Raw genomic sequence first — 24,618 nt, 5'->3', positions numbered from 1 at the left:
GTAGACATGGCTGACATTATATCAATCAATCAAACTTTTATTTCAGACTCAAGATCCAGATAGTACAAAACAATAAATAGAATAAAACACAACCACAATCACAAGTGAAATACATAGAACTATTAATGCTTTATAAATAGATAGCTGTTCCAATGTCTCCACAGCTGGGACTGGTAGCGCGTAGAACTAAACTTAAATCCCTCATATTTAACTTAGAGAGCGTCACTATCATTTCTGTTATTTCCCTTAATTCCTTCAATCGAGGATTAATACACCATTTGGCTCTTGTGCCAGCGGCTTGTTTATATTAATGTTTCATTTTGAAGTATTGCATTAGAAAAGCTGGAAAAAAAGCAAAATCCAATGAAACATCCTCAATTGCAAAAATGCACTAAATGGATGATGGAAATGTCTTTGCTGATACAATTCTGATGTAGCAAACATTTGACTCGCATGACCGATGAGCTGTTTCCACTGTTGATGTCGTCCCGGATGATATCCCAATAACATGGCCAATTCTAGCTAACATTAAAGAAGAATTAAAACAATGAAATCCTGAAGACCTCTCTCCATATTTCTCCCATCGATGGCCGTGGCCGAGTTTATTTGCTCCAAACCAACTGATGGAAACGCGCCTCATTGGCAATTTCTTTATTTTACGACAAAAGTTTCAGTGGAGATCCGTGCTGGAGAGTCTGGCACGGAAAAAAACGAAAGAACAATCTGGCAACATGTGTCTGGAAGGGAGGAGCCTAAATAGGGACTTGATTAGTGATCAGAGGCAGGTGAGTGAACAGGTGAAGGGAGTTAGACTGACGAGGTGGGAGTGGCTGAAAACTAGAGTAAGGAGGGGGCGGAGCTGAACTGTGACATATAATGTAGTCTCCTTATCAAAAACACCAATGCTGTCTCTCAACAGATTCACCCGTTACCACTATCAGTTAGTGGTAGATAATGACGTGGGCTCCTCCTCGGGACAGATTGTTACCGCGGTGACCATGGCGGGGGTTCCCCACCACCCTCCGTCTCTGTCTGCCCGCGCTGTCAATCACACCGCTGTACGGGTCACCTGGACACAACCCTGTAAGATTACTTTCTCTTTTAAACACACAGAACACGTTCTGCCCAGCAAAGTCATTTCATGGTTGTATATTCTACTTGATCGTTCTGTGACAATGACAATGATCAAAAAGGGGAAAAGTGACTCCTTTTCTTTCTTTTTTTACGGATTCCTCACGCTTCTCCCTCTCTCTTCATGTCTTCCTCAGCTTTGCAAGACCTGCAGGGAGAGGTGGAATCTTACTTTCTGACAATAACGTCTGCCCGGTCGAGCCAAATCGTGGCTTTCCCCCCTGAGATCACGTCCACGGTGATAAGTGACCTTTGGCCCAGCACCACATATCTGTTGTCAGTGCAGGTGTCCAACGGAGCTCATAATACAACGAAGGCGACGGTTAACGTCACCACAGAAGACGGAGGTATGTGTATAATTGTGTGATATTCGGCCAACAATCGATCTTCAAAATTAAGTTAAAAAGTGCCTTCTTACTTCGGATATGCGCGAGGGTGTTATTGTTGCACAATACTGTAAATACCTCTGAGTGTGTCATGCTCAGTACATAAATCCAATACTTCCTAAAGAGTGGTCCGTGTTAATGTGCTTCACAGGAGATGTTAAACACATCATGTCGTGAGGCATGAAATCAATACAAAGTGTGTATGAGCCAGATTTAAGGTGTTGTAAAATACTTGTTGGCACCGCATGCACACAAACTGCACACACAGCCACACACACGAGCAACGTCTACCTGTCAGAAAATACAGCAAACACAGCTGTTCCCATGTCTTATAGGGCTATAATTACCGTACTTTACAATACATCACTTAATCTTTTTAGAAATTGTTTTATTCTATGGAGAAAGGAAATCTAAAATAAATGTTGTACGTGGAAACTTTCACCAAAAAAAAGATTACTATGTCGTGACATCATTGCGACAAACCTCTATAATAGAGTTCTCCCAATTTTGGTAGTTATTGGAATATGAGCAAAAAACGTGTTATACTGTTTTTCCCCTTTTTATGCAGAATCAGTTCTAACTATCTTTAGCTATGAATGTCACAGCTATATATATATATATAAACTAGAACAGGCACTCGGTAGAGCGCATACCTTCGCATATCACAAGATTGGGCATTGAATTATGAACATGTTGGCATTAGTTGCATGGTAGTGCTAAGTGCTATGGTAAAAAGAAGATTTTGACCTTTTCATGACCTTGACCCGATCGATCCCAAAATCACAACTTTTCTCTCAATTTTCCTCCCAAATTTACAGCCCGGTCTCTGTGTTTAAAACTCTGTGTGTGATCGTAGGTCAGAGGCTGTTCAATCCGTCTGTTGTTTTCCTTCTTTCTTGATTTCCTTCTCAATCCTTCATTCTCACCGTCTCTCTTCTTCTTTTTTCCCCACATAGTTCTCTTTCATTTGCAGTATTATCATATGTCAGAGGCCTCTCTCTTTTCCCCTAATCTGAGCAGTATAATAAAAAGTGCATTAAAAACATTAGAAAATCATTAGGTGCTAAAGGCAAAGCATGGCTCGTTTAACTGAGAGGGCTCTGGAGGTAATTTCATTATTTTACAGCCATAAGAGTGTGTGCACACACACGCACATACACACAGAGACCAAGGCCAAATGCAGCTCAACCCTACCAACCATCCTAACATGGCCTGCAATCTATAGGGCAATGCTAACATCAAGACTAATTGGCAAGAAAAATGTGTGTGTCTGTCTGTGTGTCTGTGAGTGATTGAAAGAAGCTCAGTGTGCAGTATTGCGTTGATAATGCCATCCTGCAGTAAATGAAATGTAGAGCAGTAGGTTGGGTTTAGGTAAGTGCATTGGCAGCAAATGAATTGGGTTAACTTCTCTTCGCTGAGTGCATTTTCACTTAGAATAATAAATTGAGTCTGTATGATTACCTCTCTCACACACGTCTCATATTATTTCCCTCTTTTTGGTTTTCTCTCTCGCTTTTCGACTCACAACCAGATCTCCGTCGATGTGTGAAGAACATTTTAAACAATGAATGATACTCCGTGTTCAGTCTCCCGCTCTTTGACCTAAAACATGTGCCCACTGTATCGACAGCACATCTTCTGCTTTCACAGGATATCTCTTGCATGTATTTGTCACTCCATCATTTTGCCTCCGTATCTTTTGGTTGCCACATTAAATTAATCACCATAGGAGTTTTCAGGAGTTATCAAGGACAAAGGGAATGTGATCGACAGGGCAGTGGAATACAGAGAGAGAATATAATAACATAACAAAGGAAGGTGGAGACTGTCATTTACTACTGCCTGTAAGACAGAGGGAGCGTGAGGGAGGGAGCCGACCATCCAAGTCAATCTATTATTCTTGTTGAAAATGCACTCGGGTAAGTGAAGTTAACCCCATTCATTTGCTGCCAACGTACCGACCTAAACCCAGCCCACTGCTCTACATTTCATTTACTGCTAGATGACATTAGCAACGCTGTACTGCACACACACACACACACACACACACACACACACACACACACACACACACACACACACACACAGGGACACACAGGTGGCCTCCCTCCCTCACTAACACACAGACTCACAGTCGTCCTGCATTATACACACACCGACGCACACTCTGTATCTCTCCGAGGCACACGCACAAACGCACTCTGTCGTGCTGCACACACAATCGCATACCTATAAGTGTGTGTGCCCACGTCTATCTCTTTCCCTCTCCAAGAATGAGAATGTCACATGTTATAAAGCATCGTCAGTGCACACTGGGACCACACTGGGAAGTTAACACGTGTGTGGGAAAATGTGCCGACCCAATCCCATCCATTGCGGCGCTGTTCTTACTTTACGACAAACAGTCAAGATAGTCTCCGTGTCAAAATATGACATGTGTTGGGGAGAGCACTGGTTTCAGACCACAGCTTAAACGTGCACGTTGGAAGACGAGCACGTCTTGAATGTTTTCGTAGCCATAAAAAAAACCTTGAGTTCAAACTGTTCTCTGTCCTCACGCGTGCTTTCCTCAGAGCCAGACGGGATTTCCGCCCCAGAAGTGGTTCCGGTTAACGGCAGCACGGTTCGTGTGCTTTGGTTCCCTCCTCTACGGCCCAACGGAGCGGTTACCGGTTACTACATCTACCTTAATGGCCGTCGTCATGGCAGTGTAGACAACAGCTCAGGCTCCTACCTGCTGGGCGACCTGCTGCCTTTTACCGTCTACAACGTACAGGTACCAGATGTGCTGACCCGAACGCAGACACACAAATGCTCATTATGCCGGCTGTGTTTGTGGATTTCAGGTGGAGGTGTGTACCGTGTATGCATGTGCGCAGAGTAATATTACTCAGACAACTACTGTGGAGGACCTGCCTGCCGAGCTGGCCACGCCACACGCTCACGTGATCAATCCCAGGTAACACAGAGATGTTTTGCAAATATTTAGTAATTCTTGTGTGAACTCTCTCCTATTTTTTTTTTTTATGGAAATATTTGTTCAGAACCGTTTTTTAAATGTTCCAACTAGATTCATAACACTTTATGGTTTTTGGTTTGAGCGTAATGATTGTTTGTGTTTAATAACAGCGCCGTAACTCAGTAAAGTGTATATAAATAAAGAATAGGACTATTTAAATAGTTTTTTCACGCAATTTCAGTTGTACTTTAAAACCAGATTTTGCAGGCAAGAGGACAATAACTAAATTTATTTCCGCTACTTTAAAACTCACCGCCGTTGAAGACTCAGTGATTGTTGCATCTATTCATCTTCAGTCGTCTTTCAGGATTGAAACACTGAATACAATATTCAGTGTTACAGATAAACCGTATCCTTATATTTGCACATACTAATGCATTAACATTTTCTGACAATTTAATATGATCATGAAAAGTATATTTTATTAAAATTCTAAAAATATGATGGTAAACAGAAATCTTTTTTTGCAGTCAGTTTTCTCGAATGACATTTAAAATGTTCTGCTTCCTACATTTGACCTAAATCTCAATTTTGCAAATCTTCGGTTGGCAGAGGAAGTGGTGATTTGTGGCTCACTTCCTGTGCAGGAGACTCCCGTGTAAGTTGTAACTCTGTGTGTCACTACACAGGTCTCTCTCCTGCCAAAGATGTCACAGATAAAAAAGAGGAAAATCAATAGTGAGAAGTGTATAAAGACACACACACTCTGACACTGTAACTCAACTTTGTCAGGCATTAACCATGCATGAATGCGTGCAAGTGTGGGAGTGTCTGTGTGTGTGTGTGAGTGTGACAAAAGTTATTGTGTGCCTCCCAGTCGTGTGAAAGGAGTGTGAAGGAGGACATATCTTTCCCTCGCTCTCCATCTCCTTCTCTCTCTCTCTCCACCAGGGTGGTGAGGTTGGACTGGTCCCATCCAGGCAGACCCAGTGGGATCATGCTGGGCTATGACGTTTTAAGACGGGCCTTGAGGTCATGTGCCGCCGGCTCCAAGGGGGTCACATCCTCTGCGGGGGGAGAGTCGGGCGGTGCGAGGCTCAGGTGTTCCTACCTGCAGTGTCCGGCCAGTCACGCTGTGTGTGGGACGTCCTGCTTCCATCCCCACATTCAGGTGATTATGCTCCGGCCTCTTGATGCATATTTTATTTGTTCTGTATGGAGTACAGTAGTTCTGTATGGGATAATATTCATGTCATGATATACATTGAACATTACGACATTAACGTGCATGCTGGGCTGAAGGAAAAAACACTTTTTACAGGTTAAAACAAGACGATACAATAATGATTATTCTAGAGGGAAGTATTGCCTGGTAAAACACATACACATTCAACATGTAATGGTAGTTTGTTTTTTGACACAAGTTAATGAATAACACACTTTTTTGAAAAGCATTTCATTGACACAAATGTTGATTATGGATGTATTGAGAAACTACATTTTAGAGGCGGATGTTTAACCTCTCGTGCTCTTCTCTTCTACATTCAGTCGTTCATCTTTCTTCTGCTCTAATCCTCTCTCCTTTGCCCTTTTCACCTAAATTCCAAAGCCTCATTTAACTAGAACGCGTCATGTGTAATCATTAAAACCACAATCACCAATCACTGAACAACAACAGATAGAGGATCCAGGGTCTTTGCTTTGGCTGCTGATCTGAAGTGGAGAATACATGTTGTTGTGTACCCTCTCAGGATATTAGTCACCAGAACTCAGACATAGACACAAAAGCACAACAAGAACACACAGAGACCCACAGACAAATACAGACTCTCACATTTCCTCTTCCGAGTGCACAGGATTCATTTCTCTAGACAGATTAACTTGTCATCCGCGTCCACTTCCATCCTCGTGTCATTGAATGCCAGCCAAGTTGGCACAGTCCCTCCGCCGGCTATACATTCACCCCCACAGCACCCAATGGTACAAACAATAACAACATGTTTCGCTCACACACACCTCCTTAAAAGACACACGCAAGTAACTCGGGAGAAATCTTCTGTACCACAAAGGACAATGTGTATTGGTAATGTGGGTGTGATATATATAAAGAAAGCCTTTAAACAATCTTTTTTTATGGAGTTTGGCCTGACAAAGGAATATTCCCTTCAATGATATAACTGGGTTTTTTTTGTCGGTGGATTTAGTTTCCATATTTTCTCATCCATGTCAATGTATTGTATGTCATCCAGGTGTGCTGCAGTGGGCTGCTGTCCACGAAGAAACCACATCATCATTGCTGTGAGGGCAGTTACCTGAGTTTGAGTACTTCCTCCACTCCGGCCTGCTGCAATGGCAAACTGCTCCCGGCTCTGCCTGACCACCAGTGCTGTGGAGGATACTATCTTCATGTAAAAACCAGTGCGTGTCAAATCACTTCATATGTTTACACTTGCGAGGGATCTGCTCTTTTCTACTCGACTCGAGTCTAATCTCGTCCGTGTCGTTCAAGTGTTTCCTTCATCTGTCCTTGTCTTTGCAGATGAACACTGCTGCCCTGACCACGAGCAGGGCCGGGTCTCAGTGGGGCTGGGTGACAGCTGCTGTGGGGGGGTTCCTTACTCCATGAAGGGCGGCCAGCTCTGCTGTGGTGGGAGCCTCCACGACGGCTACGGGGTCCGATGCTGCGGAGGCCGTATCGTAGACGACGCTCTGGTGTGCTGCGGCGATGCCCAGAGTGGGGAAGTGCGTACATATACCCCAGGTGAGTGAAGAAAACACTCCCATTCAAACATGGAAATCCACTTTTGTTCGAATAAAGGGGGGGAAATGAAAATATTCTGCACTGATAAGGTTATTTGCCCGACAATGAATGCACATTTGGGTGAAGTTTGATGGGATGCTGATCCTTCTGGATGGAAAACTGTTTTTGTCTTTAGAAAACCCCTTTATTGTCAAATCCAATCAACAAAAAGGCCCTTTGTTCAGAAAAGCAGTTACTCTGGCCCAAAAAGGATTTTGTGAGAGTTTAGTCCCGGGTGACGTCTTCTTAATGTTTATGGGCGGGGGGGAGATAGAAAATCATAGGACGAGAGAGAAAAGCAAAAAAGGGTTGAGGTAGACACATGGTGCAGGAACGTGGGGTCGTTTCCCTTTCTTCCTCTCCCGCAGTGTCCCAAAGCACCCGGATACCATGGCACAGATGGGACCGTGCGTGTGTGTGTGTGTGTGTGTGTGTGTGTGTGTCATTAGACATCTTTGTCATGGCAGATGATGATGAAACACACTTGGGATGGCACCGTTGAGGGCACTGCCAAGCACACAGCAGGACAAATACACACTCATTCTATCTCCTACGCACGCACACACACACACACCCTTTTACACGTATAGACTACATGCACCCACACACACACACACACCGAGTCAACAGGGTGTCCTCGGCAGGGTTCGCTTCGTGTTGAGTGCCAGAGACAGACACATGGACTCTATTCATCACACATAAACAATGGCCCATATGGGCAGGCCTACGGTACTCCATTAGCCCAGCCGCAAACACACACCGCAGACACACACTGACACACACTCGAGCTCCCTCCCCGCACCAAAACATGTGCATGCTGACAACAAATTTCAGAAGAAGCACGAAATCAGAATTTTTTTTTTTTCATTCATGGCCGTTATCAGTTGTTACTTATTATAGAAACTTGCCATTTTTTCCAAAACGTTGTTTCTTTATTCAATAGTCGAATATACTCTCTTTTAGAGTTTTCACTCTCAAACATTGATCTCATGTACAGAGGTGTGTTTGTTAATTTGATTTGACGTGTTATTTGAAGGAGATCTAATCTCACCGTTATTCTGTTTCCTTTTCTTCTCCTTCACCAAATCCCCTTTTCTCTTCCAACCGAGCACATCCTTCATTTGAGTTTCCCTCCTAAGGAGTGCATATGCTCCCCACCTCCTCTTCCACTCCATCTCCTTTTGCTATTTATTTCACATCTCCTTTGCTCCTTTGTTATCTTCTTGCTTACTTTTCCTCAACTTGTTTCCCTCTCCTTCTGCTTTCCCCCCCCCCTCACTTTTTGCTCCCCCCCTCTCCTTTCACCACCTTCTCTTCCATCCTCTGCCCCCTCCCTTCCTTGAGGTGCCCCCTTCCCATCCACTCATCAGTCATTAGCTTTAGCTTCCCCATTGAGAACATATGGTATGATGGATCGCAGGGCTAGCGGCGCTAGCGAGGCTAAGGGCCATTTGCCGGGTGGGGAGCCCTGGGGCCGGCTATGCAACCTCGACCCCACACGTCTGTTTCAAGACTCACACACTAACACACACACACAAAGTGCACACAGCAACACATATTATAGGATATGCTACTTAACCTTGGCACCACTCACTCCCATCAGTGCCTCGCACCATGTCCAGGGTTTTGTATTTTTAACGAGTGAGAGACAGATTTGTGAAAGAAAGACAAATAAGAAAGAATGAAATCAAATGCAAGAAAGAGAACATTTCCGATTGCATTGCATTATATTTTAAATAGATGATAAATAAGTTCAACCATAAACGGTAATACAAAATATCATGAAAAAAGGAAAATGATAGAGAAATAGCGAGAAGAATACATCTCAGGTATAATTTGATACTCACAATATAAATCATTGTCATACATGCATAGTAAGAATTTGTATTGTTTATTAAACATAAATGATGGTGAAAGAAAGATAGAATTAAAGAGAATTTTTAAAAAAGTTGTAAAATATGCATTAAAGACAGGAAACCCAAAAGAAAACAGAGAAAGGAAAGTGAACGAGAGAAGAAGAAGAAAGCCCCGGAGAGAACAGAAGAGTGGCGAAGAGCTAGATGGAGCAGATTAAAGGAGGAGTGAAGGGTATCCCATTGTGCCCAGCTGATAGACTAGGTTAGGCTGATGTGATTATGGGGTCCCTGAAGTGCGATCTATCACACATTACCGTCCACACTGTCAACAACCATACACACACACTGCAGGGGAACAGCAATGCCGGGAGACAGCCGTCTGGCAACAGATACGCGGACCGGCTTGCGTGCACATGTGCACAGGTAGATGTACACACACACACACGTATACACATACAACAACAATCATGCACAACCACACACACACACACTCACATCGCATGTGTGTATCTACATACAGCATTGTATCCACATCTACACTTGTGCAAAGCTATGCACCACACAGTTGGATGAAGCACAAAAGGATGTTGCACCCTTAAAATGAACTGTTCAGAAACACGTCGTTCTTCTGTTTCTCAACTTTTATTTAACACGTTCCCAGTTAAAACAAATATACGTTGTTTTGTCTTCAGCCCGCTTACTGCACCTGCCCTTCACACACCCTTCTCTTAAAGAGACAGCGCTCCCTTCCAAAGAGACAGCGAGCGCTTTCCTCCCTTCACTGTTAGTTTGCGCACGGGTGATCAGCGCTCTCAAATATAGGAAAAACACATGAATTAACTTAAACACACATTTAAAGTAAATTATTAAAAAATTGACACAGTTGTATTAAATCGGTGAGACATATGACATGACATATTTCCGGGTGCTACACATACACATGTGCACAAGACTCTTTTTGAAACGGGAAACCAGTGTGAGCCAGGTGAAATAGTCGGGCTCAGAAACGTTGCCTCACACAACCTGCACCAAAGAAGAAAGAAAGCCAAAGCTGAGCCAGAGGAATGTGTCCTTCTAAATGTGTCTTTAGGTTTAGCTCAGCTGACATCATCCCTGGCCACCTGAAAACAAGTATGTGTTTCTCAGTTATCGTACAGTCATCCATCCATCTGACGGAACAGATTTCAGTATCAATCAGTACAATACACACCTGCCACCTGGCGTATACAGCGCTCTTCCTAGGCTTCAAATCTATTTCCCTCCAATTTACAGGTCTAACTACATACATTTTGTATGAGTTCCTGCCTACTTGTGTCTCTATTCAAACGTACCTGGATAAGTAGCAGGAATATACTCGTCTTGAACTGCCTCGTTACAGTCTTTGGGGTGTTATTGAGGTGCTCTCTATAATCCTCTCCTCAGCACACTCCAGTTGTTATACAATAACACAAAGTCGGCATGCTAAATCCCTCCCTTCCAAATCTGCCAGTTTGTTTAAACAGCTTTCATTTCACTTTCAAGAAGATTAAATAGTGTTTTTTTTATTTTTTTAACTCAAGTGCCTTAGTTTTCTTCCACCTGTGTCGCCGGTTGGAGAACAACTCTTCTCAGCTCTTCATTTGCTCCTCTTTTCTTCTAGATTAGAATGTGAGATGTTTCGCGAGGACTCTGGTGTTGAGAAGAGCGTGTGCGGTGTCTCTGGCCTCCCGGTGCTCCCCCGCCTCGCCACTAATCATTTCCCCTTCATAGTTTTCTTTACGGCGCACAGTTCTTTCACTCTTCATTCTGCCCTTCAACCCCACCTTCCCCATTTGTCACTGTGGCTCTGCTCCCATAAATGCACTCCCCACCTGACTTTTTTTTTTCTTAAAGTAAGTGAATCTTAAAATGGTATGCATTTCTTTAACTCTGTCCCAGCCCAGCAGGCCCATCCAAACGTTCAAGGACAAATCTGAATATCCCTTTTCACCGGTTAAGTGTTAAAAGCCTGGCGGTGCCGGAGTGTTATCTTAACGCGCCTTGCCGTGCCATCATCAGAGCGCGTGATGAAAATGGCTGTGATGATGCTAAAAGAAAAAAGAAAAAAGAGGAGGAGGAAAGAAAAAAGAAAAAGTAATAATCAAATATGTTTTTCAAGGGCACAGTGACCATTTGCTGGAGGGAAATTATCCCAGTAGTTAAGCTAGCTCACTCGGAGCCTGGCGGAGTTGTGAGAGTGTATGTGTGTGTGTGTGTGTGTGTGTGTGTATATGTGTGCAAGTGTGTATGGTTTATGACTTCAGCGTGGTGCATGCATGCCTCACTTTCTGTATGTGGCTGTCTGGCTGTATGGTTCTCAATGTGTTTGCATTTTTACATTTATTTTTGTATGCAGAGAGATATTTACTTTACATGTCCTTTTTTTATTTCTGCCAAAAGATTATCATGGGTGTGTGTGTGTGTGTGTGTGTCTATAATTGCCAAAAGCCCCTCATCAATGATGGGGAGCAAATGGCCAGCGCTAGTGCATTCCCAACAGCAGCGTCTGGCTGCTTTAGAGGATCGAGTACTCTCCGAACACAGGAAGACATTTCTCTCTCTGTTAATGTGTTTATGATGATGGCTTTTCTATTAGGTTTACTTTAATGACTGGCAAGAATAAAACCAGAGGCTGTTAGGAGCACGGCGACGAGGACAATCTGCTGTGTGTGTCCGTGTGAGTGTGTACTTGTGTTTGTTTGTATGTTGTTACTGTTAAACCTTGTGGATTTATCAAAAGTTTACAAGTGAAACATATTAAAAGACATAACTTCCTGGTATGAGTGGGAGAGATTTTGAGACCTTGACATTTGTACTACCTTACTTTAAGTGGCGACTACAGGATGAAGTTGTAATGAAAGAGTTGTTTTTTCCGTTCTTCTCCATAACTGTTCTGGTCATATGGAAAAGTTGCCCCTCATTATATTTAAACTTGTTCCTTTGTCTTCATTGAACCATTTTGTTTTGCTGGTGAAGGTAATTAATGTCAAAAGATTGAAGCTCTTGCATGCACATTGACTTAAAGAACAACATGAAGTGTAGCGTCTTAAACTTAATTCATTTTGATGCAGATAAAATGTTGTTTTCACGGAAACAAAGCTGTACAACAAGTTATCCAACCAAATGGAACTAGTGTGCTTTTAAAACATTTCGTCAATTGTTTGACATCAACAAAAAGACAGAGCTATCTCACACTTCTTTTACGCCATGTGTCTCCTCACGTCTTCTGCTATAAGTTGAACTTGAGTTCAACGCAGGACGTTTTCTCGACCGGAGATGCACCCGAAGCCTCGGGAGCTTTAACGTAGACGCATCGGTCGCACGAACCTCCTGGTGCTCCACGGGGCCTCCGCCACACCCCGAACTCACCAACACTCAGATTACATCCATGACAGTGATGGATAACCTGAAGGAGGCGGTCCGTGGGTCTTTGTGTCGTCAGCTACAAAAGGGTGGAGGAAAGAAGAATGGGTGGAGGCTGAATGTTTAAGCATTGGAAAGTGGATTACCTGTGAGATGAATACGTCTGCTCCCATGTCTGCTTTAAAAGATGTCGTTCTTATCTCAGTGTTTGTTTTTTGAACTGACACAAACGGCATCCACAGTGGGTTACAGTATACAGTATTTTACGTTCTTTATTTTAGCTAAACGTGCTCATTTCATATCACATCTTTAAATAGTTTTCCGTTTTTTTGTTGTCAAACTCTTTAAGTTGTGCTTTATGTCCCAATGTCTATCTTCATCTCGGTCACACAGACACTAACACACACACACACACACAAACAGCTGCTTGCTGTGTCTCAGTTTTTAGTGAATCCCTGTAGAGTGGTCAAAATATAACTGCCACAAAAGCATTTCCCTAAGCTCAGCACACACACACACACAAACACACACCCTGAAACAAACACTCAAAGATGCACGTACACACAATGTCACACACATGCCCAGCTGGTAATGAGATGAATAAAAATGAAAAAACAGACGTCAGAAAGACCAGAGGACAGCCAGTCAGCTGGGAACTGAGTAGGTGTGTGTGTGTGTGTGTCTTTGATTATGTGTGTGTGCGCTTGCTGCCCCAACCTCCACATATGTGTGTCCACATGGGATCACTGTGCACTGTGTGAGAAAGTCAATCCACTGTGATTTCATCTCCCGACATGGCATATAGCCTGCTCCCTTTGGAGCACATAGTGCGCGTACACACACACACACCCACACACACACACAACATGTTTGAAAAGGATCTCAAAGTAGAAAATTCCATTTGTATTAACTCGAAAAAATAACGCAACAAAAAAACATTAATAGTTCAGTCGATTGATTAGATATATAATATCTAAAACATACCCTCATAAATATACATATTTGAAAATTGGAATTATGAAAAAGAAAACGTGAACTACAATAAACATTAAACATAAAGGATAATACGGTGTGAATTTTTATATATATATATAAATATATATATTTCAGATGACTCGTTCATTTGTATGTATGTATATATTTATTTATATAATTTACAGGTACCTTTTGGGTTTCTGTTATCAGATACAATTTACAGTAAAGCTTTCTCCAAGCAATATTAATTTAAACACACGTTCAAACATGTCTTGAGCATTTCTTCTCTGCAATTTGTTGTAACTCATTAACCGGCATATATACAGTATATTCTTCATATCTGTGATAAGCTTGTTCTTAAATAACTAAATCAGCTTGTATGTGCTCGATCCTTTCTGTACATGCAGATGTGTGTGCCTCCAGTCTATGAAAGCTTCTTCTGTGTGAGTGTGAGTGTGTGTGTGCATGAACACAGACTGAATATGTGTGTACACTTGCTTTGCACTTTGTGCCAAAAGCCAAATTAATATATGCAGGTATTTAAAAGTGTTTGGTTTGTTTAAAGTTGTGGAGGGTTTTGGTCTCCTCGAGAGCTCGGATAACCATAATCCACAACACACATTTTTATCAGTAGTTCATTGGCGGGGCTAAATATTGACTTATCATTAAGTGGAATGACTGAAACCCTAATAATAATTCACATTGTCTCAGCGCCTCGTGTTGACAAGGCGCTCCCGACGCTATTAACGAATGTATGCAAATCCAACGTAAATCTGAAGATTAGGGCTGGAGCATTCTGCAATGCGAGTGAGAAAACGAGGTGTGTGTGTGTGTGTGTGATAAACTGTTGTCGACGAGTACGCTCGCATGCACAAATGCACACAGCTTACACAGAAGAGGAGAACATAGTGGGTGTGTGTTTCAAAACCTTCAAGCATGTCACACAAACCCAAACACACGCCGAACGCTACGGAGCGGTAAACAGGGAGGAGGAGGAGGAGGAGGAGGAGATTATGGGACAAATAGTTCAAATATAGCATTGGGGATAGAAAAAGGGACGAATTCTAAGAAGGTAGACATCGGTAGATGGAGGTGGAAGAAAGGGATGAGGGGAGAAACAAATGTTTAGAGAAAGAACTGATTGAGGGTCAAGAAGCCGAAGGAGATAACTCCTGAACTTCAGATCCCGGGTCATAAAGTTTCCGTTTCCTAGAGTCAGAAACGGCCAAAGAGCTTCGAGAAATGCAGCGTTGTCTCTCCATGTCGCACGACACACGGAGAGAGCGTGTGGCGGCTCGGGGAGTCGATGGCAAGGAGCTAAATGAGTAAAGATGGTGAGTCGCAGAGGGCCTGGTGTCCGGATGGGAGGGAGGAGTAGAGGTGAAGATGCCGAGGAGAGGACGAGGGATGAGTGGAAGGAAGCTATTTTGGAAAAGTGTTGAGCTGTTTATTTGCGCGTCATTGAAGCTGAAGTAAAGCGCCGGGGGAATTGGCCACCAAGCCCCCACTCGGCAACAGCTGCCGCTGCTAAGTGAGTTACTAGCCGTCAGACCGCCTTTATGTCACACAATCAAACACACGTGCACGTGCACGCGCATCTTTTCCCGTCGCGTGTTGCCCGTGATGGATGCGGCGAGGATATAAATGCACGGCAACAGCGCAGGAGGGAAAAGACGTCCTCCGCTTCTGGCTTTTTAAGTGAAATGATTGCCTAAATGAACGGCGCTTCATGCGCGCAGAGAGCGAGCGCTGATTGGGTTGTTAAACAATAAGTTATTTATCACTCCGCAACTAGCTGCAGCCCCATTAAAGGGCGAGGCCGCGGCTCAATGCAATGACTTAGTGTTTAATGTCTGCTGTCAAATACAATGGGCAACACAGCTGGGGGTAGGTGGTGCCGAGGATCAGCGTGCCGTCGGCTGTTAGGGTGAATTTGCTAAATACCTCATGAAAGTTAGATTATTTCAAAAAAAATAAACTAAGTAATCACAGAAGACCAAGAGGGGTTCTTGTAACATTTCGGTCCGATTTTGAGAAATGAGAAGCTTTTTTTTTTCTTCTTCAATTGGACTCTCATTAAAATACGATTTGTGTTTTCTTTTTCTCCATCGGCACAGTTCTGATATTGAAGTTGAGCTGTGTCGTGCCATGCAATGCTCATTTGTATTTTCAACGCATTCTCACCGTGGGGGGTTACTTTGCTGACTCAGTATTATATAGCAGGACAAATTTCATAGTCCTAATCCATAGCAAGACCAAAGCTTGGCGATCCTCCCCCTCAACTCAGCCCAGATGCCAAAGTAACCAGATTATTAGGAACGTCACTGAAGGCCCCATGTGAACTCCCTTTAAAGGGCCCATGTTGGAAAAAAGAGATCTTTATGTCCGGGGCTCTGTCCTGGGGTCTGCCCTTCATGAGCAGCTTGATCCAGGGTGCCAACATGGAGCCGGCGCTCCGTCAAAAATATGGGCACACCGGTCACCGACCTCCCATCGCTGGTTTAGGAAGGATGCTCCTGTGACTGGACGTTAGCCAGCAGCAGACTGGGTGGTGAAGAGCCTCGGGTCCGAGCTGGGTTAGCTTCCATCCTGCTTCTCCTCCAGGAGAGGCATGTTCATGTTGAGGTATCACATGTGTGTGTTAAGTTAATTTAGTCAGTATAGTACTAAAATATGTATTTATTCAATAAGTAGGACATTATATGCCAAAGACTTAATTAGCAGCTTCTCCAACTGGAATGAAGTCAAAACTTTTACCAGTCTGGAGAGAACAAAATGATATTTTCTCCACCCAGAGCGAGACTTTCCACTTGGAACGCTCCGACGCTTTAACGGGTTTTCATTTGTCAATCATTCGAAGTGACTCGCGTTATTTGAATTGGAAATATGAAGCGCCGGAGAATGCGGAGGAACACGGCTTGAGATTTGATATTCAGCTGCAAAACATTTACAGGGAAATGGAGTGATGTGTATTTTAAATGTCACCTTGCTGCTGAAGGTGAAGCGGCAGCAGAAAGACATCACCCGTCACTGTCAGAGATGGCAGCTCTCGGGAAAAACACACCTCCTCTCCCCCTTACGCACTCGCATCGCCTGAATATTACTGCTGTACGGAGAGATGAATACAGGAGCAGAGGAAAGGGAGGCTTACAAGGGTGGAGAAGAGGAACGGGCGATAAGAAGTGATAAGAGAAGAGGCACACTGATATTCAGAGCAGCGTTAATACCGTCTGTGCCGACTGGAAACGAGAGGTTGAGGAGAAGAGGAAACGAGAGTTTGGGAAGTGTAGAGGAGAGACATTACACCGTGGCCTGGATCTGTGGACAGTACGGAGAGAATAGAGGCAGAAAACAAGAGGAGGTGAGGGGAAGAGATTAGGGAAGGAGGAGAGAGAGGTTGTTGAGGGAGGAGGAAGAGGAGGAAATAATAGTAAGATGAGTATTTGAGGATTCCTTGCTTGAGAATGAAGGATCAGAGGTGATGGGGCGACTGTGGCTCAGTGGTTAGCAGGGCCGTCTCACAATCAGGGGGTTGGTGGTTCAATTCCCGTACAATTGATGTGTCCTTGAGCAAGACACGTAACCCTGAATTGCTCCCCGTAGCTGTGTCTACGGTGTATGAATATAACATGTAAATGTCTTTGAGTACCTTAAAAAGCTCTATATAAATTAAATGGATTATTATTAATGTTATTATGAGAAAAAAAATAGAAAGTCTATTGTTCTTTGGCAAAGTGAGACACAAAACAGACAGAGAGATACAACCACAGCATGTAAACCATACATTTGCAGCTAATTTAAATATCCATAACTTAAAACCTATTCACGAGAGAATTAAAATACACAGTCGTCATTTGTGGAAGGTGTCCTATAAAAGATCATTTCCTGCTCCAGTGGGATCAGAAATCAAATGTATTCAAAACCATATTGTGACGCGTGTCTTCTTACCTCTAGGTTTTGTCTGCTGCGGTCAGGAGTACATAAACTCTTCAACCTCTCTGTGCTGTGCGAGTCATGACGGATATCCCACAATGCACCCTGCTGGCAATGCCACAGTGACACTGCGGTGCTGTGGGTCAAAGGTCATACATCAGGAGCAGGAATGCTGCAACGGGATTGGCTACGACCCTCAGCGACACGTGTGCGCGGACGAACCCACACCCGGCCTGCTGATACAGGTGTGTGGAAGAAAGTGTGTCTCTGTGTTTATTATGTCTATACACGAAATGAATGTCTTCCCGAAGATGGTGAAATCCACTCTGCTTTTATACCAGGTTGTTTTTGCCACATGTCCAATAACCGAGCAATGGTTTGCCATCATTATTTTAACCTGTATTGTCTGCAAAGTGCATATTAGTGGAAGGAAAAATAGGAGAGGTGACACATTGATGAGAAAAACAAGATGAAATGCACCTTCTGTATCCACAACTGTACATATTAACACCTTCTGTGTCGTGTTTTCTTTTATATTTTGAATGTTTTCTTTCTTATTATAGTGTTATTTCTAAACTGTTGACTCTGAGAGCCCTGCATCAGATTTACATTGGACTGTTGGTCTAGCCACAAATGGCAAATTAAAACCTTGAAACTCGAAACTTGAAACCTATGGATATGACATACACTACCGTTCAAAAGTTTGGGATCACTTAGAAATGACTTTATTTTTCAAAGAAAAGCACTGTTTTTTCAATAAAGATAACATTAAATTAATCAGAAATACACTCTCTACATTGTTAATGTGGTAAATGACTATTCTAGGTGGAAACGTCTGGTTTCTAATGAAATATCTCCATAGGTATATAGAGGCCCATTTCCATCAACTATCACTCCAGTGTTCTAATGGTACATTGTGTTTGCTAATCACCTTAGAAGACTAATGTCTAATTAGAAAACCCGTGCAATTATGTTAGCACAGCTGAAAACAGTTATGCTGGTGATATAAGCTATACAACTGGCCTTCCTTTGAGCTTGAAGTTTGTAGAACAAAATTAATATTTCAAATATTAATCATTATTTCTAACCTTGTCAATGTCTTGACTATATTTTATATTCATTTGATAAATAAAAGTGTGATTTTTCATGGAAGACACGAAATTGTCTGGGTGATCCCAAACTTTTGAACGGTAGTTTAAGTATCAACCGCCAATGAATAATTGCATTCAAGTCACAAGTGGCTTTCAAGCTTAGGAAATGCAAGCTCCTCTGGCAGAACAAACATCCGGCCTTTACACTTCCAGTGAATATTGGTAGATAGGATTTCTCTCGCTCTCTCGCTCTCTCCACCCCCAAACTCACCGTCACATCAGGAGTTGGGGATCGGGCCGTCTTCCATTTATCAACCGGGGTCATGCGGTGTTTGTGTGTTCCTAAGTCAGCGTGAGGCCAGCCACACGCGTACACACAAACAGAGGCTCTCACACACGGGGGCAAAGGGTAGGAACTCTCATTAGCTCTAATGACGTCGTTAAGGACCAGGCTTACCACACACACACCAACGCGGCGACGTTCTGCCCGTAGCGTGTGTGTGAGAGACGGAGAGAAAACGCTTCGGACATGTGTCAAAAGATGAGAGTGAACTCCGATAAGATGCCTTTGTGTGGGGGTTGTGCCAGAGTGCTCTGCAATCATGGAGACAAATCGCTTAAAGCGAATAAAGCTTCTGAACCTCTTGGTTACGCTTTGCCTCTACTCCATCGTTAACCGTCTCTCCCGTCCTCCCCTGGGCAGCGCCGGTGTTTGCAGGGCGCCGTGTGTCCCGTGGCGGCAGCGTCCACGGCCTACTGCGGCGTGTGTGACCTCGACCCGGCGGCGAGCGCCTGCACGTGGGTCCTGTCTGCGCACAGACGCCCCGAGAAACCCTCCACGACACACGCGCCTTCCTTCAGCAGCACTCGGGAAACCCTCACCGGGGGCCCGTCCTCCCGCACACACAGAAGTGAGAACACGTACAACATGGCAGACGCACGCAGTCGCACACACGCTGAGGACCTGCGGCTTGAGGGGAGCCTGTGCCCGTCCAACGAGGAGGTCGTGTACCGCGGAGAGTCCAACAGATACACCTATACAGGTAATTGTGGCTGAACCTTAAATAACTTGACGTTTCCATAGTAACTAGCATGGCTTGTGTTTAGTATCCTTTATATATATATTTGTTTTGCTTGAACTTTTTGGACCTCAGTGTTGAGTGTCTTTGGTGACTGTAAAGGTTACAGGTACTGGAACCCAAAAGCACGACAAACACAGGAATGCAGGAGGAGGCTGTTTACTTAATGTCTCAGGCAGGGTCAAAACCGGTTGGTCAGTCAAACAGGGCAACAAATCCAAAAGGGGCAGGCAAAAATCTCAAGTCGGGTTAACAGGCAAACAGGGTCGTAACAGGCAGATCAGTACTAGGAATTCCCTGGAAAGTTTGGCGGTGACACACAAGACAATCTGGCAGAGGACAAGTGGAAGTGAGGGAGCTAAATAGTGAGGGACTAATGAGGGGATGGGCTGCAGGTGAGAAGGGCGTGAGGACCAGGTGAAGGGAATGAGGGACTAACGAGGGGATGGGCTGCAGGTGAGAAGGGAGTGAGGACCAGGTGAAGGGAATGAGGGACTAATGAGGGGATGAGCTGCAGGTGAGAAGGGCGTGAGGACCAGGTGAAGGGAATGAGGGACTAACGAGGGGATGGGCTGCAGGTGAGAAGGGCGTGAGGACCAGGTGAAGGGAATGAGGGACTAATGAGGGGATGGGGCTGCTGGTGAGAAGGGCGTGAGGACCAGGTGAAGGGAATGAGGGACTAATGAGGGGATGGGCTGCAGGTGAGAAGGGCGTGAGGACCAGGTGAAGGGAATGATGGGCTGCAGGTGAGAAGGGAGTGAGGACCAGGTGAAGGGAATGAGGGACTAATGAGGGGATGAGCTGCAGGTGAGAAGGGCGTGAGGACCAGGTGAAGGGAATGAGGGACTAACGAGGGGATGGGCTGCAGGTGAGAAGGGCGTGAGGACCAGGTGAAGGGAATGAGGGACTAATGAGGGGATGGGCTGCTGGTGAGAAGGGCGTGAGGACCAGGTGAAGGGAATGAGGGACTAATGAGGGGATGGGCTGCAGGTGAGAAGGGCGTGAGGACCAGGTGAAGGGAATGAGGGACTAACGAGGGGATGGGCTGCAGGTGAGAAGGAATGAGGGACTAATGAGGGATGAGCTGCAGGTGAGAACGACGTGGGGTCCACGTGAAGGGAATGAGGTGGGGATGGGCTGCAGGTGAGAAGGGCGTGAGGACCAGGTGAAGGGAATGAGGGACTAATGAGGGGATGGGCTGCAGGTGAGAAGGGCGTGAGGACCAGGTGAAGGGAATGAGGGACGAATGAGGGGATGGGCTGCAGGTGAGAAGGGTGTGAGGACCAGGTGAAGGGAATGAGGGGATGGGCTGCAGGTGAGAAGGGTGTGAGGACCAGGTGAAGGGAATGAGGGGATGGGCTGCAGGTGAGAAGGTGTGAGGACCAGGTGAAGGGAATGAGGGACGAATGAGGGATGGGCTGCAGGTGAGAAGGGTGTGAGGACCAGGTGAAGGGAATGAGGGGATGGGCTGCAGGTGAGAAGGGCGTGAGGACCAGGTGAAGGGAATGAGGGACGAATGAGGGGATGGGCTGCAGGTGAGAAGGGTGTGAGGACCAGGTGAAGGGAATGAGGGGATGGGCTGCAGGTGAGAAGGGCGTGAGGACCAGGTGAAGGGAATGAGGGGATGGGCTGCAGGTGAGAAGGGCGTGAGGACCAGGTGAAGGGAATGAGGGGATGGGCTGCAGGTGAGAAGAGCGTGAGGACCAGGTGAAGGGAATGAGGGACAATCAGGTGAATATGACAGGATCTGGAATGACAGGAGGATGAATTTAGCTAGGAAGGTGGGGAATTCGTGACAGTGACAGGCCTGGTTTTCTAACCACAAGGGCATAGCTACCGCTGCATTTGTTTTGCCACCAATTAAATGTGCCAGATTCATTATCTTTCTCTAAAACCAAATGTTTGCTTCGCTCACTGTCTCCTGTAAAAAAATAATAATTAATGGTTAATTTAATAAGGGACAGTGTACATTGATAAAAACATTTCAGTAAATGTGCCAGAGTTAGCCAAGAGGCTATTTTTCATCTGCAGTCCCAAGTCCCATTCAGGTATTGTACCAATTTCTCATTAATCAGGCATAGTTTTTCAGCTTTTCTTTTCCAATCACTGATCTTCACTCGGCTGCAAACATGCGCCAACGTGTGCGATCCGAGCAGCTCGACAGACTCGTGTCCTCGAGGAAGTGAAGTTCCCCGAGTAGTTTTCTCAGACCTTTCCGCAACTTCCCACGCTGTTGTAGTTCAAATATTTTTAAAAGAGGAAGTCAGCAGCAGCTTTAAAGTTTGGCTTTTCTATCGCATAATCTTCTCTTTTTTCAGAATGCCTCGGATTGCTTGATGTCATTTGAGTTTTAGACCCTTTGCCCATTTAAGTGTATTTAAAGTATATTTGCATCCCTGCTTCTGACCTCCGAGCCGTGCTGAAGAACAACCGGAGCAGAGCAGCACAGAGCCATCTGTGAAACGCCGCGCCCGTACGCATTTTGAGCGCGCGGAAACTAATTCTGCATTTACTCTGAATGTGTCAGCCGCAATCAACGGGCTTTAGAGACAGATGCCCTTCCACATGCGTACACACACACATCCAGACAGCTGTTGGAGCGTACATTGATAGCTGTTAACGTGGTAACGCTCTCTGCGCTGTACTCTTGTGTGTCATTAAAACTTAAAGATGGGCATTTAAATGGCATTTTTAACATTCTCCACTATTTATCAGCCAAAAGGGAATTTCTGGTGTGGCACAGGTGTGTGTGTATGTGTGTATTGGTGTTTGTGGGTGTGTGTGCGTCAGGATTTTTAGTCCGTCCACACATTATTTATCTGGGTAGATGGGTCTGTTTAATCAAGACTAATTGTGGTTGTGGATGTGATGTGTGTATGGGTGGTTGTGCAATAATGACATGCTTTTTGTGTGCGTTAGTGTCCAGTTAGGTTGGTGTGTGTGTGTGTGTGTGTGTGTGTGTGTGTGTGTGTGTGTGTGTGTGTGTGTGTGTGTGTGTGTGTGTGTGTGTGTGTGTGTGTGTGTGTGTGTGTGTGTGTGTGTGTGTGTGTGTGTGTGTGTGTGTGTGTGTGTGTGTGTGTGTGTGGCGGGGGGAGGCGGGGCCTTTAGGATAAGAGTTTCTAGGCAATGCTGTGACACCATCTGGACAGAGGCACATAAAGCTGTCGCCACCCACCATACACCAGATGTTTCTCATGCACACACACACAGACACACACACACACAGTCTGGGTATCATGATATGGTTTTCTGGGGGAAATCCTAAGGTAGATCACACACAAATTGCGAACATTGATATGCATACATATTGTGTTGTCCACACCCAATTTGTATTTAGAATTTTTGAACTTGGTTCTTAATCAAACACTGAAATTAAATGTTTAGGAAACACAGCAGTCGCTGTGTGTGTTTTGCTGCTCGGGTTATCACAGTAGTAAAGACAAGAGTCCCAAACTGGCAGTTAAAATGTAATCTCATTTACAGCAGCAGTCCCTTAACACTCCTAAAAATAATGCACGTGTGTGTGTGTGTGTGTGTGTGTGTGTGTGTGTGGGAGGGCATCTGTATGTATATGCTCCTGTATGAATACCTCACCAGAAGGGTTGTCACAACCCAATTCCCAGAATGCTTCAGTAACGGCCTGGCGTTTACAACTATGCACCAGTGATAGTGCATATATTTGGTATATGTTCATAGTGTATAAAGTGTGTTTACACACAGCTTCCATGTTGTACAGAAGGGTCCCGAGCTACACCCGTTGGTACAACAGTTCATATACAACAAATCCATCATCATTATTTTGCTCCACGCCGTCTTTAAATCTGTAGTCTGCCTGGTGACGAGGACGAAGTATGTTTTGAAAATCTGAATTTTTCTCAATATTCTTCATTGTATTAACAGACTGGACAGTCAAATAAAAGTGATGCCCGCAAATATTTTATTGTATTGGATTTTGATAATTTATAGTTGATAGATGTCTTTTTTCACACATTCACATTAGCTCTTTCAGTTAGAACATGCAATAAGTGGACAACTTAATTCTTTGCATTCTGGCTCTAGATCCTACTATGTGATCACTTACACTATTAATCACTTGTATTGCTGGTAAATATATATACGTTGATCAATTATTCCTAAATCCATGTGTTGACGATCTTTCTGACAGATTTGTTGATTATTTTCTTGCACCCTGCCTTATTTTGTTGTTGTATCCCCTCTGCTCCTCGTCTTCTGTCATTCCTACCTCACTCTCTCGTAGACTCTGGGCTGGAGCCCTTCACCACCTACGAGTACCGAGTGAGGGGCTGGAACAGCTTCGGGCGAGGCTCCAGCGATGCGACAACAGTGACCACCAGTGAAGACAAGCCGTGGGGAGTGGCACCGCCCCGCTGGAGTCGCTTAGGAGAACGAGATGACATCATCCAGTTGCTATGGCAAACACCCGCCAGGCCTAATGGTGTGTGTGCGTGTGTCTCACGAAGAATCACCCTTTCTGTCCTTCAGGAGGAGAGCGCTGTTCCTGATCCTTAAAGATTTACTTTTGAATCATGAAAAACTTCTGACATTGATTGAAAAGTAACTTCTCCATTTCACCAGGGGACATCACCCACTATGTTGTGCTGCGGGATGGACAAGAGCGTTACCGTGGTGATGAAAGCAGTTTCACTGATGTGGCTGGGATCAGCCCTTTCCAGGAATACAGTTACCAGCTGAGGGTCTGTAACCGGGCTGGTTGTGCCGACAGCACAAAGGTAAGATTGCTTATACATATGTGGAAAACCTGTCTCACAAACATAATACGCACACAGTCTGCATCAGGATTCAAGTGTTTAGCAGTATAACGTTCAGGGGGTGCTGGGAGTTTGGAGAATTCAAAGTAAATACACAGAACTGGGCTGGCATGCCTTTTTGTAAACCTTGAAATATCAGCAGTAGCTTTTAAGATAACCAATAAGTGACTCATAAGTAACACTTTCATTGTAGTTATTGTGTACATATTTACCAATTGCACCTACAGTTGGAAA

At 44.5% G+C, this 24,618-nt stretch overlaps 1 protein-coding gene across 6 annotated transcripts in view; it reads left to right on the top strand.

The window, feature by feature from the left end:
- The window catches only part of ush2a (Usher syndrome 2A (autosomal recessive, mild)), a 222,984-nt gene that overhangs the window by 143,475 nt on the left and 54,891 nt on the right, over nt 1-24,618 (top strand). For all 6 annotated transcript variants that reach the window (XR_008831481.1, XM_056413166.1, XM_056413164.1 and 3 more), the window contains 11 exons: nt 920-1,083; nt 1,269-1,478; nt 4,094-4,296; nt 4,367-4,479; nt 5,431-5,650; nt 6,729-6,897; nt 7,019-7,240; nt 17,446-17,669; nt 19,219-19,558; nt 23,853-24,050; nt 24,191-24,345. Coding sequence is in view for 5 of the 6 variants with exons in the window: in XM_056413166.1 (XP_056269141.1) it covers nt 920-1,083; nt 1,269-1,478; nt 4,094-4,296; nt 4,367-4,479; nt 5,431-5,650; nt 6,729-6,897; nt 7,019-7,240; nt 17,446-17,669; nt 19,219-19,558; nt 23,853-24,050; nt 24,191-24,345 (2,218 nt within the window). In the remaining variant the exon portion in view is untranslated. The remainder of the gene's footprint in view (nt 1-919; nt 1,084-1,268; nt 1,479-4,093; nt 4,297-4,366; nt 4,480-5,430; nt 5,651-6,728; nt 6,898-7,018; nt 7,241-17,445; nt 17,670-19,218; nt 19,559-23,852; nt 24,051-24,190; nt 24,346-24,618) is intronic.

This window comes from Pseudoliparis swirei, chromosome 4 (assembly GCF_029220125.1).
Source record: "Pseudoliparis swirei isolate HS2019 ecotype Mariana Trench chromosome 4, NWPU_hadal_v1, whole genome shotgun sequence".
Classification (NCBI taxonomy): domain Eukaryota; kingdom Metazoa; phylum Chordata; class Actinopteri; order Perciformes; family Liparidae; genus Pseudoliparis; species Pseudoliparis swirei.
The sequence above is the reverse complement of the archived record's forward strand: the minus strand, read 5'-3'. Positions and strand labels throughout refer to the sequence as shown.